A 19390-nucleotide genomic window follows, 5' to 3' on the forward strand; every position below is an offset into this window, starting at 1 on the left:
CCCCGCGGGAAGCCTGGTGGCTGCAACAAGGCTCCCGGCTCCCTTCTGGGAGCCACTCAGACTCTGGGTGCGGAGCTCCCCACCAAAAGCCAGGCTGCGGAGGAAGCAGAGAGTCTAGGGGAGCAGCTGGGCTCCCTGTGAGGAAAAGGGAGCCAAGTGCCTACGGGCAGTATCAGGGCTCCCCGCAGGGAGCCTCAGTGCAACAGGCTGGCTGCCAGCAGGGAGAGTGCAGCCCAGCTGGGAGTGGGGAGCCAAGGCAGTAGCTGGACTGGGAGCGGGGAGGCTCTGAGCAGGGCGGGCACAGCCCAACAGGTAACAGGGAGCCACGGGAGCACACAGGCTCTAGCTGGGCCCCTCACCCGCCCCAGTGACATCTTCCATTGTACTCTCTAGGCTATTATTTTTTCACCGCTACGCTTACAATATGTTAAAAAAAATTGTGATCTACACCATCTGTTGAAAAACAAATTTATCGAGACTGTTAACATTTTTTATTTAGCTGGTTTATGCTGTTTTTGCTTGGTTACTTATGTACTATAAGAAATTCTACATCATGCTACATATTGTAACTGTCACACTGCATATTTGCATTTTGTATCTGATTTAAAAAATATTTGAAGGTACAGAAAGATATCCATTTCTCTGGTTTCTTCTAACCCAAAGAGTTTAATAGGAAAATCACTAGTCTGCACATTTTTGGGGTTTGTAGATGTTCTCAAAACCTGATGTACCACAATAAATTATGTACATCTTTCTCTTTTTCCAGCAATATTTACGAAAAATACTGTGAAGTTATTTCCTAAAGCTACAGTGTTATAAGTAAGACTTGTTTTTAACCTACATTCCTGAAGAGAGAGATTTTAATAATGAACCTAGATATTTTTTAAAATGCTAGGGACAGTAGAAATATCAACCAACAGCATCTTTTATTAGTCTGAATGTTGTGCTTTGCTCTATTAGATAAAAATCTGAGACTGCAAGTAAGTTCTTCCCTGGAGGGTACTTGTCTAAGTACTTTAACCTTTGATAAACATCTACATTTTTTTTCTCTCTCAAGAAGTTTAATTTTATTATTTTTAGAATAATAATTAAAAGATGAATATGAAATATTTTAACAGTGCAATTCCATATGTAAGATAATTTATTATGCTGGATAATACAGACTGAAGCAATATTTCAGAAACTAATACTGTTAATATAGTATAGTAATACCTTTCCTACAGGGTGCAGCATAAATGTCCAACAAAGAGTTTTATTGTTTTTCACAGGGATTCTACAAACCTCAATCAAATGATCTGAAATTCTGTAGAACACATGCTTGTTCCTTAACTTCAATTTCCTTCAGTAGTTTTATAGATCCCTTAGGCCAGATGGAGCAGAAACAGATGGTGTTCTGGAGAACTTTACAGTGCATGTCTACAGTACCACAATAAATTTAACAGTTCTGCAGATACTGAGCTTTTGTTATTAATTTCTATACGAACTGTTTCTTGTTGCAGTAAGTTTTATATTTTTAATCTGGTTTACTAATCACAATGGCAAAAATAGAAAAGCTCAGTCCTCATTTTAAAAATACATAAGCACCCAACAGCATCATTCAGACAATTATGAAAGGCAAGTAGCATAAGTTTATACAGCACGGTACTTTCCTAGAGCATGCCTTGCCTCATAAATTGTTGTACTGGTGTGAACATATACAAGTCAGGTTTTTTAAAAAGGTCTCCTTCTCTTAAATCACATCCATGTTTGTTTGAGGAGAGGGAGACAACTATACCAGCTAACTATACCACAGCAAGATTTTCCAATTCAAACATTTTTTAAGTCAAGCTGTTTTCTTATTTTAGTGCTCCTCTAAACAAAATGAAGTATTATTTGCATGAGATCTACAGAATCTTTCAGTTATAAAATATCTATGTCCTATCACATTTATACTATACTGAAACATGAACAACCAATAACTACTTTGATTAGAGTTATGTATGTTATAGGAAACTTTAAACGTAGAAGTTTATTGCAACAGATCTAGATTAATTACAGAAATATACCACAAATAAGTGACCACAAGATCAGGTATTTTTCCTCAATAGCTATAATATGGAATTTAGAAAAACACAAATAGCTTTTCACCTGGCAGTACACTGTATTGTAGATTAAAAATGCTTTTTCAACTGACACTGTTACCATGATACAGGAAGCTTTTTGATGCAGGTGTTTAAAAGTGCCAAGTGCCAAATGAACTTGATGACCAGGTGCTCACTTGTCTACTTTCAGCTTGTAGATAATAGGACACAATAGCTACTATATGTACTGGGTGGAATTAGTCTGTAAGTTAGCATCAGACAGCGTATGAAGGTAGTCAAGCAGTTTTGTGCAGCATAAGGAAAAGAGTCCACTTGGCCCTGACTGCACCAGACCACAAATCTCTTCCAAGTGGAATTATAAATTCTTTGGATGGATGGCTTCCATGATTCCAGGAAGACATGAGTCACTTGCACAGCAACAACAGTCCTACAGATGTCTACCTTGTCAAGAGCTAAGTTGTCAGGGACAGAATGCCTAGGCTTGGATGCAACAATGTTTCCTGGCTCTGAGTGATGATCCAAGGCAGACTCTCAGTATCTTATGAAGTTCATCAAAGTTGGGATGTCACCCCTCCAGATGGTAAGAAGTTAATAGGAGATTTTTATGTTGGTGGGAATTATGCCTATGGTGGGATACAGATAGTGCATGACAGATGCTGGAAGCGGAGACAGGAAAGTTTGGCTAAAAAGGATGTCCAGGTTATTCTGGGGTGCAATGAGTGGGAGCTAACATGGAGCTGTGGGTGAGATTCTGGGTGGGCAGTGAGTGTGGAAGGGAGTAAAGGAGTACGGAGGCAGTGAGTGGTGGAAAGGGGATAGGGGAATAACCATGGGGGCAATAAGTGGGAGTAGGGGAAAGGAGGGAATGGTCAACAAGGGAGCCTGGGGCGGGGGGCAGTAAATGGAGATAGCTGATCTGAATAGGGTTAGAGAAGAAGGAGTGTGTGTGTGGATGCTGCCATAAGTAAACAAGCTGCTGGAAGCTGCATGAGATGAGCTGAATGTGGGTCTCTGGAAGGAACAAGTCAGAGTTCCATACAAATGGGAGAGGGAGGAGGTTATGATTGCTGGGGGAGGGGCAAGAGAGCAATTGGTGGGTTGGAGTTGCAAGTAGAAGGGAAGAGAAGGGAGGTGCTGGTGGCTCTGCAAGAGATGCAGTGACTGAGCGCTCAAGATAGTGTTGCTGGGAGGCAGACAACAGCATTGCCTTGAGAAGCTGCTGGTTCAGACAGCTGATAGGGAGGCTGTGGGAAGCCAACTCTCCCAACACCTCCTCATAACAACAGGCCTTTTTCTCCTACCCGCATTCCATGCTTACCTATGCTTCTGGGGTCAGCAAAGTCAAGATGAAGGTTTGGGGGAAGCATGTATACTGTCTAAAATTAAAAAGTTGCAAATTATGAGAGATTACAAGAATTAGGCATCTTTTCTTTTTCCCTTTTTAGGTGGGACAAAGTGAAAATCCCAGGATATGTCTGGTTTCTCTGTAGTGGTGTCAAACAGACCATCTCCCTAATAAATCTAACCACAAGTGACTACAAAGAATTGTGTTTCCTTTCTGATAATTTAGAAAAAACACAATGCTGTCAGGCAAAATTTCAGGAAAATGATCTGAAAAGCAGATTGTCTAGTGTGGAAGTATTCATTCAGTACTTATGGACAACAAATACAGTGAAGCCCATTGAAAGGTTTATTGTTACTACAGTTAAACATTATACTGTGTAATACAGATCACATTACAGACTGGAAAGTTACTGTGAGGTCACAGGAAATTTTGAAATGTTTCCCTCATTTTCTCTCATACATTATATGTCAAAGTTTCTTCATTTGAAATCGTAAGGTTTTCTGCTACTTCTGTAATCCCTCATGGTAGAAAAGAGATCTTATGACAATTTCCTATGAGCATTTAATATTTCAAGCTCTACCATGCTAGAATCTGTGGCTAAGACTGAGAAAGATATAGTTGCTTTATTTACTAGAATAGACTCCAGAGGTGGAAAATGAAATACAATGTACTTAATCATAAAGGTTCAAAATAAAATAAAGCGCATAAAGAAGGCCAAAGATAAAGATGGTGAGGGCTTGTGGCGGGGGAAGCAAAGCCTTTTACCCACCAGTGTTGGCTATACCTAGCTATTCCTCCTGGCAACAATTTTACCTATACCAGGGACTAAATTCCTTCTAAGTTGTGTGGCCGCGCAGCTGCCTATTAAGCGCCGCTCAGGGCTGCGGCGGGGAGAGATGCCTCTCCCCAAGCACCAAACCTGCTGCTTTGCCCTTCCCCCGGCCCAGCCCTGGCCCGACCCTGCCATGGCCGGGGGACAGGTGCCCCTCCCCGGCCCCGACTCAGCCTGGCCTGGACCTGCTGTGGCCCGGGGAGAGGCGCCTATCCTATGGCCCCAGCCCAGGACTTGCCGCAGCCAGGGGAGAGGCGCCTGTTCCCCCAGCCCAGGTGCTGCTGCTGTGGGGAGAGAGTGCTGGGGGGGAGGAGCCTCACTGCACCCCAAACCCCTCATCCCCAGCCCCACCCCAGAGCCTGTCCCCCCCAGCCAGAGCCCTCACCCCCTGCACCCCAACCCTCTGCCCCAGCCCTGAGCCCCTCATCCCCGGCCCCACCCCAAAGCCCGCAACCCCAGCCAGAGCCCATATTGGTGCACATAACAAAATTCATTCCGCACATGGGTAGGAAAAATTAGGGGGGAAAATGCCAGGAACCACTTTTCATCCTGGATTCATAGGAAATAAGGATCACAAACCTAACCATTTTCAGCTCCAAGTACAAGGTACAGTTCTTTGATCTTGCCTTCTCTAATATAAACACACAGCAACATATATGTAATAAAAAACAAACCAAAACAATCCCCCCTACCAAAACACTTCACTGCACACACAATCCCCCCACCCCGCCCTGAGGAGAGGATGAGAAAAAGAACAAAACATTCTTACAGATGTTAGTCACATTGCTCAATGCACTACTGGAAGGCAATCAGATGCTATGATGATGAGTGCAAAGCCTATATAGAAAAGACCAGTCCATTCCAAGAATTTTGGACTTTCCCATTGGAACTGTCTTCTACTGTGTGAACTTTTGAATGTTCTAGAGAACACAACAGTCTGTCAGCTGTTAAACCAAATACACACAGCAGTTATCATACACATCATAAAACACTTCAAAGAGTGGAAAAACTAAGTTTCTTAATATCTCATGTAAATGTCAAAATCCCACAAACTAAGATATAATATGAGGTCTTAATTGGTTGTCATAGTTAGCATATTAACGCACAAGAAGTTTTAAGTGTTAAGGTTAGTTGCCCCTTGTACCTGCTAAAGACCAGCCATTAAAATGGACTCTTTACTTACCTTGTAATTTGGCTTTTTCTGAATATATCCCCATGCAGGATTCCCAGTTCTAGTGTGAGGCACACAGAACAACTATAACTCTAAACATATTTTGTAAAGCTGGTTGAAAATTGGAAAATTAAAATTTTTTTGGTGAAAAATCAAAGAACACATTTTTCACAATTTCCCATCCTATCCCTCCAATTTTCAACCAGCTCTAGTGTTTTGGTTCCTGGGATAAGTGTCAGCAGGTAGGAGACCAAGCCTCCTCTTCTTCACATTGGTGGTCATATGATACCTTGGTGTTAAACTGCTACCCTAAGAACCTTTTAGTAAGTCCCATATGATCATCACCAGTGAAAGAACTTTGGCTGAAGCTGCACCTCTTCAGCAGAATGAGAGAAGAATACTGGCAGGATAATAGGCTCATTAAAGTGGAACTCTGTCATCACCTTGGAAACTAATTTTAGGATGAGTCTGCAGCACCACTTTCTCCTTGTAAAACTTGGTATATGGTGAATCAGACTGAAGCCAAATCACTCTACATACTGAAGTCTCTGCCACTAGAAAAATGACTTTCCATGTTCAATAAAACTTGAGCTTCATAGGTACTCAGTCACTCAAAAGAAGTATTCATCAGCTTTGTAAGGAGTACAGCTGGTAAAACTCATTTAGAAATTCAAATTTTCTAAAAAAGAAGTGACCATTTTCATAAAAATTTTTGTGAAAATCACATCCTTATTTTTTGACTAGCTCAAGCCCCCACGCAAAACAGAGGACAAGAGACTGTGGAAACATCGATCTGCCTTTGACTAATTCATGAAATAGCTGCCAAATGTATGTTGATTAAGTTAATCTTTATGCTGGACTCAGACAGGTGAAGAAAGTTGTCAAGCAGTATTTGTGTGGGCAAGCAAATATACATACTTTTTCGTTTGCACTGCACCACAATCTTGTCCCCCAACTACAAGTACAGTATTTTTGTTAAATGGGTTTTTCAAGGTCAAGAGGTCTCAGGCAACCTACTCTGATATATTTTGTCTACAGAATTCCACCCTGTCAGGAACCACTATGTCAATAAGGCGGCGTCCAGATTATGATGGAATTACGTGCTGTTGTGATAACTGGGCCTACAAAATTTACCCAAATTGCGAGCTCAACTGTAAAAAGTGAGTGTAAGTTCATAAAATGTCGCAATAACCTATAATAACAAATGTTGATGGGAAATAGTACAAAAGTGAGACAGTCCAAACAAAAAAGCCTACTGATACAACTCAATGACTGTGTTAAGATCATACTTGGTAAACAAGAGAAATGTGGAACCGAAAATCAGTGAACCAAAGTTGGTGTGTTGAAAAGTAGGCCTAATTGGTGGACAAAATAACGAGAAGACAGGCTATTCCACCCATTACTCCCCTTTGGAGGTTCTTAAAAAAAAGAGATGTTGTGAGGAAAATATAGATGAACAGAAGGAGGCGACTGTGACACTGACTGACTGAAAGACAAGAGCAGGGGAAGGAATAAGCTTCACCATCATGGTTGCCACTCTCACCAGCTTCATCCTCATCCTGAAAGAAGAAAGATGTTCTGACCAGACCAGGCTAAGAGCAGGAGCCAGATGATATTACTATCTCCACTGGCTCTGGATAAATCCGGGATACCATCTTGGATGTAAGACTTTCTAATACTCTCACCCATTGTGTGTCCTTTTCTTTCCCCACCTTATGATTTCTCGTTCCTATCTGTCTCTCCCTTTTTCTTCTGTCTAATAAAGACATCTTAAGGCTTTGTTGGCCAAGACTGTATATTCTCCAATAATGCTGTAAGTCTGTGACCAAAAAGAGGCCTCTAAATTCTATGTGCTAAATAGCCCAATGCCAATACAAGTTTGCCTGGTTTCTGAGTGACTGATAAGACCAGGTGCTGTGCCTGAATTCCTCCAGCAGCTGAAACTGCAAGTGAGAGTTAACATCAGAGACAGAAGCTGCATTTTCTATCTTTGCTTTCCTTTTTTCTTCCCCCTTTTGTGTGTGTTTATTTTGTTTTGTCTTCTAGGAAAAGGGATCAGACTTTAACAACAGCTACATCATCAGCTCCAGCCCATCTTAACTAACTTCTTCTCTTTCCCCCCAAAAGTATAGTTATTACCATCTAAGAGACTGTCAAACATGCCTTTTTTTCCTTTTAAAGACTCTGTCCAGCAAAAGGGAAAGGGACTAAGGGATGTTGTTGAAATGAAAGCCTTACCTAATACTTTAAACATTTCAAAAGCTTTAACTGGTTTTTTCCTCCCCTATCCATCTTTAATAAAGGGTTAAAATATTTTTAATTATGTGTTTGCCATAGCACTAAGTAGGCTGAGGTCTCTGTATACCAAACCCCAAAACTTGTTTAAATTTTTTAAATTTTGGATAGTTTCAGAGTCCTGTTAACACCTTTAACTCTTTGGGTCCACACAGTCCATCTAAATTAATACAACAGTGCCATGATTTTGATCTGCGCCCACACTGTCAGCTGGATGGGACTGGCTTTGGCCATAGACAACAAGTTGAGAAATCCAATGGATGAATTCCTAAAATGAAAACTTTACTTATGAGCAGTTCAGGAATCTAGCATTTAGCTGGTACACATTTCCTAAGCTCTTAGAAAAGCAATGTTTGGACTTAGGAACACTGCAGGTTTTCTGATGTATTTACAAACTGATTTTAATAATAAAATAATTACCTTATTAATCCCACTCTAAACAAGCAAAGGAACCATGTTTCATTACAACAAATTAAATAAAATAAATGTGAGTTTGTAGATCAAGCTGCTTTGGAATTATTATGAGCCAAAAAGTTTGGAACATTTTTCAGTAGGGATAGCACTTCTGTTTTTGGAAACCTATCTCCCAAATGCTTCATCTGCCTCAACATTTTGCATCATCCAAAATTTTCTCTCAGTCTTTCCAGAAAATAAAAATTTTACCCTGGCATAGTGTGACCAGATATCTCGATTTTATAAGGACAGTCCTGATATTGGGGCTTTGTCTTATATAGGCACTTATTACTCCTGCCCCTATTTTTCACACTTGCTATCTGGTCACCCTACCCTGGCATAACACTGGACTTGTGGAATTAGTAGTAGGGATATCCAAAATGCACAGCTGTGTGATAAATTATACTTCCTTGAGAAAAAGTTCATGCTCATAGTGGTACTAGCCTCTCCAAAGGAGACTGACACAGAAAAAGCATGTTTCACTCTTTGCAGAGGAGTGAAATGGCCACATACTTTTTGTGCTCCCAGCCTACAATATAACCCCTTGAGTTGGTGACCTGTCCCAGCTGCTCTTAGGTGGAGGTGCGGCAGGCAGTTCTGTGCGCTGCCTCCGCTTGCAGGCGCCACCACCACAGCTCTCATTGGCCATGGTTCCTGGCCAATGGGAGCTGCACAGCCAGTGCTCGGGATGGGTTGGGGAAGTGTGCAGAACCGCCTGCCACGCCTCCGCCTAGGAGCAGCCGGGACAGGTCGCTGCTTGCTAGGAGCTGCCTGATGTGAGCATCCCCTGGATCTGGCATCCCAAGCCCCAATTCCCTGCCCCAGGCCCCTGCCTGCACCCAATTTCCCTCCCAGAGCCTGCACCCCACATCCCCTTCCACGCCCCAACCGCCAGCCCCGCACCCCTCCTGAACCCAAACTCCCTCCCTCTCAGTTAATTGGCATTTTTCACTTACCAGCACCCCCTATGCTCCCAACATGCTGGATAAAACAGCCTTTACTGTACTATCAATCTTACAACTAGATTAGGTATTGGTCTCCCACTTTGCTGTGTGATGTAGTCACATAGAGAACCCTTTTCTGCTGCTGTTGAACTAATTTTTATAAGAATGTACAAACCTATGTTCCTTTAACAAGACAATAATAACAGAGCAATTAGACGTAGATAAATCTATAGATATGTGAGAAGCCTGCCCAATACACTATGTCAGTGTTCAAAAATTCTCTCAAATACTGGGAAAAATCCTCACAATTTTCTCCTGTCCCTGCGGCAAACAGTGCAATCCAATAAAGATCAAACCTAAATGAGCATTTCAACCACATTTTATGCAGAGATTTGGAGATTAGTTAAAAGACACACATTACCTCCCCAGACATGTCAGGTGCCATGGGAATGACAGGCCACAAGGATGAGTAGACTCCAAAAAACACTATCCAAAGTGCAATGCTTCCCCATATTGCTATATGGCTAAACTGAAAAACAGAATAATCAAAACATATTTAATATTTTTTCAGTCCCTACAATGAGTTCAGTGCTATACAGAACACTCTAAGAAAGATGGTCTTTTTCCTTGGAAGTTTACAGTGCAATTCTGACAAATGGGATTTTCAAAAATGCCCAGCATTGGCCCAACTCTGTGCCTGCTAAGCAAATGGTAAAACTACTACTGTCCCTTTAGTTGTAGCAAGATAATACTTATTTTCAAAAGTAAATTAAAAACATTCCCATACAGCTTAGTGAGAACATCCAACTTGTGCTTTACTGCATAACCAGGTGATATTATTTTAATTCTTGTCCTAAGTCCCTCCTCTTCATTGCTTTTCATTTTTTTTGACCCACAATATTTTATCATTTCAGAGTATATATAAGATCTTTGAGGCATACACTGTATCTTTACTTGATACTGTAAAGTGCATAGCATAATTTGAGTGATAAATGTAATAATGATTAGTGGCAATTAATAATAATGTAATAAGGAAATTTAATCTATCACATATTTCTATTGTGTACTTGAGAGCATGAATAATAAGCATTTTCTTACCAAGGTCCAATATGAAGTCTCTAATCCAGCTTTTAAACACACTGTTATCACCACAAACTATTAAAAAAGGAGAGAAATCTGTTATTTTTCTTTAATAAGTCTGATTGTCTTCAGACTATTAATGGAACACAGGAATTCAAAATAAAAGGACCCACAAAGGGCTTATGTTTAACATTTAATGGTAATGCACATGAAAAAAATCATGTGCATTATTATACTGTTTATGACCCATTAAATAGCAATCATGCATACGGTATCTTAAAACTTATAAAACATGATTTTCATTCCTTTTTTATAAATGGAAAGGAGCAAGATGAATGAAATATGTACAAAATTCTACAATGATCTCTACTCTTTGCATGTCACTGTACAGCATACACATCGTCTTAACTGCTTAACAGACTTTGCCCTTAGAGTGGTGTTCTGTGTTCTCTCTCCAGAAGCTCCCCTCAGTCTAGGAGCTATGCTTATGCTCAGACTGGCTATGTGAGTCTCTATCCCATTTACGAATGGTTTCAGGTGCTGGCTTTGCTGCATGAGCTGATTCGGGCAGTTGGTACAGAAGCCTGAATTGTCAGTGCCAGAACTACTAGTGATGTGGCTGTTGATGCTGAGGTAATTGGTGCCAAAGCAGTCATCAGCACTGACTCCGCCAGTATCCTCTTTACCTTCTTTTCACTGCTCCCAGAGTACAGAGAGAGTTTGAGGGAGTGCTGGTCAATGCTGGTTTATCTGGTCTCACTTTGGGTCCAAAGTGAACCACATGAATTGCTCTAGTAGATGTATGTTGAGCTGCACATCCCTAGACTTGTGTGTCCAGGCTGAGAAGGACTAGCACACCAAGCACTTATCTGGGATGTGGCTCTCCCTTAGTGTTCCTGTTCAGTCTCCCACAATTCTGCATCTGTGGGCTGCTCTCCTTACTCCATAGCTCACCGGAGATTGATCACTGTTTCACCATTGCATGCTCTGGCCATGCCCACTCTGCTCCCACTTGCTGCAAGCTTTTCCAAAGCTGTAAAACTTGTGTAAAATCACTAACAAATACTCCAGAGGTTATGAAATAACTATGTACATTAGACCAAGAAAGCCGGTCATATGGTAATGGTGTCACTTAGTATCTGACCTTTGGCTCATGAGCCATATAGGGTTGGCAGAATTGTCGGAGATGCTGCTAGCACAAAGGAAATTATTGGTAAGAAATTGTCCATTCTGCAGCCCAGTGTCTCCTACAATTATGGACATCTGGGAAGTAGCAAGAAGTGAACAGATATAGGGAGGGTTACGAAAAAAAGTTCGATAGGAAAGGAAACAAGGAAGTACCCCCCTCTTTGCTCAGAAGACTTATTTCTGGGCCACCAGATGCAGCACCTTCCTGCCAAAGGAGACCTCTGCTGAAGACAGAAAATCCATCTTATAGTGCTTAATAAACGTGTTAGCTGTAGATCAAGATGCTGCTTTGCAAATTTCTGATGTGGACAAACTTGCTTATTCAGCTCATAAGTTTGCAAGGGATGTCATGGAGTTTGCCTTGATTCCTTCTGGACCATGAACCTCTGATGATTTGTAGGCTATGACAATACATCATCTAATCCAGATAGCAGTGAAGGACTTGGAAGGTCTGAGTTCCTGACGTTTTGGATGGAAGGACACAAATAGAGGGCCTGATCTTGTTGATTCTGTACACTTGAGATATATTTTCAATACTCTTCTGACATCTAAGATGTGCCAAATCTTTTCAGTCGGAAAATGTGGTTTTTGGACTGAATGAAGGAAGCACCACCTCTTGAGAAGTGAGGATGGAGGAATCTACCTTAGGAAGAAAGGATTCTGGTGTCCTGAGCACTACCTTGTCCTTGTGGAACACACACTAAGGCTGCTGTATAGATAAAGCTGCCAGGTCTGACAGCTATTGAGAAACAAATCTTAATAGATAAATAAAATGCCAACACTGAAGTCAAAGGCTCTAAGAGATGGCTTGTCCAGGCCCTCAGATTATAGATTATATTTTGGAAAGAGTGGCCTGACCGCTGGTCTGACTAATCAGACTGCTCAAAGGAATCTGGCTACCTGTACATTGTCTGCCATTGTCTACAGGACCCTGCAAATAGCACAGTAGTAAAGAGCAGACACCTGATGTGCAATGGTACTGGGCTGAAAGGCTCTGTCTATGCCTTCTTGGAGAAAGTCCAGAATGGTTGGAATCCCTGGATTTCTGGGATTTGCATTGTGCTTTGGCACTAGTTGTTGAATCTGGACCACACAGAAGAGCACACTTTTAGTGTCCATAACTTTCATAGACAAAAGTATGGTCTTAATAAGTCTGGACAACAGACTGAGCCCTCTAGTGCTTCCATCTGAACAGCCAGGCTGATAGTTGAAGCCGGTTCAGATCAGGATGAAGAACAGGACTTTGCAAGAGAATGTCTGATCTTCACAGAAGTTAGAGTGGAGGCTCCAGGTTCAGATCTATCTCATCTGAGAGTCAAAATCTTCTTGGCTAATGAGTTATCAGAATTATAGTAATCTATTCTTGTTTTACTTTCTGGATCACCTTCCCCAGTAGCGGAAAGGGTGGAAACACTGAAGTAGGCCCTGCAGCCAACTGTGTGATAAGAAAAGCTCCATGTTTGTCATGGAAGTCACGGATTCCGTGACTTTCCGTGACCTCCGTGACTTTTGCAGCAGCCCACGCAGCCTCCCGCCTCCCAGCAGCAGTAGTTTGGGTGTGTGGGGGATCAGGACTGGGGATTGAGGTGTGGGGCAGTGCTTACCTGGGGGGGCTCTCCGGAAGGGCGACAGGAAATCCCCTCCCTCAGCTCCTAACTCCAAGTACTGCCTTTGCCCGTAGGCACTGCCCCCACAGCTCCCATTGGCCGCAGATCCCAGCCAATGGGAGCTGCAAAACCGGGGTTTGGGGTGGAGTGGAGGCAGCATGTGGAGCTAGTAGCTGAAGATCGCCGCTTCCCAGGAGCCAGGTAGGGAACCTGACCCCAGCCCTGCCAACCGCCCCACACAGCATCTGTGGCGGTCCCCTGGTGGCGACCCTCCCTCACCCTCCCCTTGGGGGGCCCCCGCCCGAGCTGCCTCCCTGCAGTTTTAGTCAGGGTATATAGTAAAAGTCATGGACAAGTCATGGGCTGTGAATTTTTATTTACTGCCCGTTACCTGTCCATTACTTTTACTAAAAATACCCGTAACTAAAACATAATAGCTTAGTGATAAGGCATCTGTCCCCAAAAATCTGGGGTCTACCTTCCTTGTGAAGTATTTTGGCATCTTTGTGTTCATATGATTTGCAAACAGGTCAGTCAAAGGTAGGCTGAACATCCGAAAAACGAGACTGAAAACCGCTTGATTCAGGCACCACTCAGAGTTGTTGACCCTGAATCAGTCAGACCCTATTATATGTAGATCACTCTGAGGGAAAGGAGAAACTGCTCCATCCACCTCATTATTTCCACTTGTAGTGCCAGATTCCTTGTTCCCCCCTTAATTGTTTAAATATGCAACCATAATTATACTGTCTGATTGAACTAGGACATGGTTCCCTGCTAGGATGGACTGGAACAGTTGCAGAGCCAGTTTGACTGCTCTGAGCTCTACAAAGTTTATGCTGTGAGTCTTTTCCTCTGGGTTCCAGAGATCCTGGGTTGATCTGATCTCCAAATGAGCTCCCCAGCCCCTTAGGCAGGCATCAGTTGTGAGAGCTAGAGGATCTGAAAGGCAGACGGGCATGCCTTTGCAGACATTGTTGTGGGCTGATCACCATTGTGGGGAGTTGAACATGTGTGTCATAACTCATACTTGATCTTTCATGTGTTCTGGGAAGTGGTCCCACACTTTTGGGATGAAGGCTTGAAGATGTCTGCTGGGTGACTGACCCATGGAATGATTTTTACACATGACACCAGGAGGCCTAGTATTTGGAAACACAGTGCTATGTTAGGCCTTTTGCGGCTCCAGAGCAGGATGATAAACTCCTGGATTTTCTATAATCTTTCTAATGATGGGTAGAACTTTGCTATGATGATATCTGTGTATATAGTCTGTGGTGGCACAATTTGATGGGGATATGGAGATATGTGTCTTCTAGATGCACTGAGGTCAAGTATTCCTCCCAGGACAGGGATGACACCATAGAGGCCAGCGTCTCCATTCAAAACTTCATTTTCTTCATCTATTTGTTAACCCTTTTGAGTTTGAGTATGGCTCTGATACCTACCCCACCTCCCCCGCCTTCCTGTGAACTTCTGAATGATGAAGAAGATAGAATAGAATCCAGAGAACCTTTCTTCTGTGGGAACACACTTTATCACTCTCATATCCAGAAGATGAGATATTTTGTTCAGGACGAGATTGTGTTTTGAAGGGTCTCTGGAAACTGGCACCTGGATCAAGAATGAATGGGATGGAGCCTGCAGCTTGAGGAAGTATCCCTAGCTCACTATCTCCCTGATCCACTTGTCTGTAATCAATGAAAACCATTCCTTTAGGAAATGGGAAATTCTACCCCCAGCTTCAGCTCTGGGTGGAGGCCTATGTGACCTGGGACAAAGTGGATTGGTGGGGGTTCAGACTTCTCTGGACTTTTCTCCCAAACCCTGATTCAGTTATTTTCCTTTGGAGAATCTGTTGTGCCTGTGCTGGTATCTCTGAGGATGAAGGGCAAAACGAGTGACTCTGTCTGAAGGTTGGTCTATATTCTCTCCTTAGGACACAGAGTGAACAAGGGAGAGACCGTCTGGATTTTGCCACACTGTCAGCCACCACCTTATCCAGCTTTTCTCCAAAGAGGAGGCAGCCTGTAAACTTGGCTAAGCAGAGGACCTGCTTAGAGTAAATAACCACTTTCCAGGATCAAAGCTCAGTGGCACCTGGTTACTGTGCTGGAAGCCATGGCTTGGGCTCAGAACCTCATTGCATCTAATGCTGTTGCTAGGGGTGACTTTCTTTAAAATAGAAAGAGTCAGGGTAATCTCTGTCCTTATGGACTTTAAGATCTTCCAGCCACGAGAGAGATGCTCTTGTAAAGCAGGAAGGAGGACTGAAGGGGTATCACAGCGGCGGTGGAGGATTTTGAGGGGAGAAATTCACTCTAAGACTTACTCTCAGGAGCCTGTTCAGGTTGGATTTGAATCATGGAGACAACCTTATTGCACCTAGTCTAGAACTTCTCAGAGGGGCAAAAAATCTTTGTTGTATTTTTCCCCAATCCTGATCGGACTTGGAGTCCAATAGCTCACCATCCTCAGTGGATGAGAGGGAAGAGGAGGAGGAAGAAGAGTCGAAGGACTTTTCTCTCCTGATTATTTTGATTTTTTTCCCTTTTCTGCCTTTTTTGATTTATCTCTTTTTGCATGCTTTGGGAGTGTGGAGGCTCTGCTGTGCTATGGTGAGGCCTTTTACAGCTTGCCTTCTTTAGTGCTTGAAGCCCTCTCAAGGGATCTGTCTCTGAATCATACCTCATTGGCTCCCCTTCCCCCTGGGTCAGACTCTTCATGGTTGACTTGGAAGGGAGAGGGGCTGATTAGAAGCCCTGCTTTTTTCCCCAGGGCACTCAGGACTCACTTTAAGACTTGGGGCAGGGAGAACCTGCAAGTCTTTCTTTGTTCTGTAGAGGCCCTTGGAACTTACTCCCCAAGTTGAGTGGTGAGGGTCCTCCTTTGCTTTTGGAACTTCGCCCTGCTCTGCACTGGGATTCCCGATCCATTATTCCTCTGCTGAATCATGGCTGCTTTGATGGGTAGAGGACTCTACCTGCCCGTTTGACTCATAGCCCTGGGACCTAATGGACTTTAGGGTTTGTTGGATAGGTGAAGGCTAGGCACAACTCGTTGTCTGCCAATCCTGGGAAGGATGCCTCATATATAGATCACGACTTGGATTTGAACCAGTGCTTTCTTGGCAGTTCTGCCATACCTGCATGGGGCAGAGGAGCTGGCAGGGAGATAATACTGCAGAGGAGACTGAGGGTGGGTTATACTCCCAGACAGTTAACCAACCCCTGGAGGAGGAGGACTGCTGAAACGGAAGAACACTGCTCCTCATGCCCAAGAATGGGGCAGACATTTAAAAAAATAAATAAAGGTGAAGGCAGGAGCAACTGAAGCAGCCAAACTGTCTGCTGCTGTGGAGGCAAAGACTCTGATGGGAGTGGAGGGGACAAGGCCACAGCGTGCAATGCCAAAATGCTGATCCACCTTCAGTGAGCTGCAGGGTGAGGAGAGCAGCCCAGATATCCAGAATTGTGGGAGATGCTGGGCTGCAGAAGAGGCATCGGCTGTGTCCATCCTTGATGGGGATCAGTCCACTGCAGGAGGCCAGGTTTGTATCCTGAGGGCTTGGACTTCACCACAAGGTGTAGTAGTTGGCATGAAAGTGTGCAGGGGGACTGAATGGTTTTTCTCTCTCTTTTTTTTTTTTTTTTAAAAAGGTACATCCTTTAGAGAAAAAGCATGACGATAATATTCTTCATTAAAAAGGTTGAAAGAACTGATTTAAGGGCTCTGAAGGTCGGACACTTGCTGGGTTCTGTCTTGCTGTCATGGGTGGTAAAAGGGAACTGAGGGAGGAATGCAGACACTCTGTCTTTCATGCCTTTTCATGGGAACACATAGAGGCACAGGGAACATACAGGCTCCCACAGACACTGCGATTCAAAAAAATCCAATCTGGCACGTATGCAGTGCATACACCTCGACAGTACTATCCACACTGACACAGACTTTAAGAACAATTGACTATTCTGGACTATTTCCTCCTGTTTCAATTCAGATACTTCCCATTTCACTAAGGATATGAGCCTGATAAGGATGTATGCTTGTATTTCTCTAGCAGGATTTCTTTTGTTCTGTGCATATGGAAACAGGAACATTCTTTAAGGGAGTCAATCCCTATCTTAAGAGAGGAAGGGAAAAAGGTGCAAGTAACAGTATGAGATTGCTGCTTTTAATGACTCGAGGAAACCCTCAGTTGCTGAGTTGAGAGAGGTATTTAAGAAAATGAAAAACATGTTTTTATTCCATTACCTAGTACAGGGGATAGAAAACTAAAGAAAAGAACAAACCCTAATTAATAAACAAAAAGAAAGTAACAGGTGAGTGAGTTAAGTTTCTGGTTACTTCTGACAACTTAGATGCCTCTATGGGGAGCATCTAGCAACTCCTTGATAGTGCCCCATGAGTCAAGGCCAATATCTTCTCCAAGATTAAGAGGAGGAAGAGAGAGTTGTGTGTACACAGGGCCCCAAACCAATTTCCCAGCTGATTCAGCTGGGGTCTGTCCCCCAGGGATTTACATGCACCATGGAAAATGCCAGGAAATTACAATCCTCATTCTTTCCTTTGCACAAAGGATAGCACCCTGTAAAAAGGGCAAACAGGCCTATCCTTTCTCCCTTATTTTGTGAGCTTGCTGGCAGAGAACCAGAGTCTGCAAATTATGCACTTCAGAGGATCATCCAATTTGTCCATTTATTCTCAAGACACCACATTGTTTTTTACATGGAAGAGTTGACACAAAGAAAGAAAAAGTATAAATAATATTAGAAACATCTATTTAAAATATAGGCATTTAATATATCATTATTAAGTATACATATATGGAATGAAGAAGAAGCAAAGTTAAAAGAGAAAGAGACTAGAAAAAATAACCAGCTAATAGAACACCAGACAATGGCAGCAAGACTTACAGTGTAAACAATGTTTCCCAAGAGCAGGTAGTCTGAAGTTTTACCATTGCCAAATACAGTACCTGCAGGGAAAAAAAAGAATGATGATTTTTTAAAAAAAGATTTATTTATGGGATATTCCCTGCAATTCTGTTTTTGTAAAGGTATAGTCTAACAGGACTTTTTCTGTTGGGTACTGGGTCTGGTGCTTCCAACACAAGACAAGGCAGAATTTCCTGAAATGAATGCCTTTTAGTCATCTTTAGTAGTGGTGACCAGTGACTGGTCAAAGCAGGGAGAGCAATTATTAATGCCTTAGCTCTCCAGAACTTTCCAGCTATAAATTATGTAAGAAACAATAGCTTCCTATAAAAGCTAAATATATTTTTTAATCACAGAATTTACAAACACAATAACTTCCCTCAAGGCATATATGAAGTATACATATTTTTGGATAGGATACTGTCTGTCTGCCTGCCTATCTATCCATCTAAGCAAACATGTTTCTGGAATAGGGATAGCCAACTCTTCTCCCTTAGCATTTTAATTCTTTTTTGGGATGTTTGTTATTTGAGCTGGCCAAAATTGGACAGTTCTGTGATTTTGTGTATTTAATGTATTTGTATACAAGTTTGTGTGTGGATATACACATCTTATATACACTAACTTATATATACACACCTTTACCCCGAAATAACGCTGTTCTTGGGAGCCAAAAAATCTTACTGCGTTATAGGTGAAACTGTGTTATATCGAACTTGCTTTGATCCCCTGGAGCGCACAGTCCCCCCCCCCCCCCCCAGAGCGCTGCTTTACCACGTTATATCCAAATTTGTGTTATATCTGGTCGCGTTATATCGGGGTATAGGTGTATTACCTCATATACAAAGATAAGTATCTGTGCATATAAAAACACATTTGCAAGGCTTCCTGAAACATGAATTTTGAAGCAGTGCCTTCACACTTGTTTATACAGAACATACTTGATTGTCTACTTCCAGCAGTACCAGCTTTTAAGATCACAGTTCTCTGAAGGATCTTAGTATGTAGGATAATTGTAGTTTCCAGAATACTTAGGTGTTGTGCCTGGAAAGACCAAATTGACTGAAGCATCTCTGAGTGGACTCTTCATCCTAAATGGGATGTATTGGTGCTCACTAAAATTTGTGTATGTTCAATATAGAAGCATATCCTATACTGCAGTGCAGTTGATGCTGAGTACAGCATTAACTGCACCTTACACTGCAACCAAACTATAAAGTTTATTATGTTGTACAGATCCCAATCACTTTAGCAATGGAAAGGAAGCACTACTGTATGTAATAATTTTAATAGTTTTTTTATGAAGCAAGGAGGGGACACAAAAAAGGAGTGGGATGAGATACCTGAAAGAAAAAGGAGACAGGTGGTGAGAAAGGGGAAGAAAAAGAAGGAAAATTTGGGTTGCAGTAAGGAAGGAAATAATGGCCAAGTCAGAGGAAAAAAAGAGAGGGGAGCTC

At 42.5% G+C, this 19390-nt stretch overlaps 1 protein-coding gene across 3 annotated transcripts in view; it reads right to left on the reverse strand.

Moving 5' to 3' along the window:
• The window catches only part of ATP8A1 (ATPase phospholipid transporting 8A1), a 245141-nt gene that overhangs the window by 25106 nt on the left and 200645 nt on the right, over nt 1-19390 (reverse strand). For all 3 annotated transcript variants that reach the window (XM_054029714.1, XM_054029717.1, XM_054029715.1), the window contains 3 exons: nt 17913-17974; nt 10220-10276; nt 9543-9650 (listed from right to left, as the gene is read on the reverse strand). In XM_054029714.1, the coding sequence (XP_053885689.1) occupies nt 9543-9650; nt 10220-10276; nt 17913-17974 (227 nt within the window). The remainder of the gene's footprint in view (nt 1-9542; nt 9651-10219; nt 10277-17912; nt 17975-19390) is intronic.

The sequence above is a fragment of the Malaclemys terrapin genome, chromosome 5, assembly GCF_027887155.1.
Source record: "Malaclemys terrapin pileata isolate rMalTer1 chromosome 5, rMalTer1.hap1, whole genome shotgun sequence".
NCBI lineage: Eukaryota > Metazoa > Chordata > Testudines > Emydidae > Malaclemys > Malaclemys terrapin.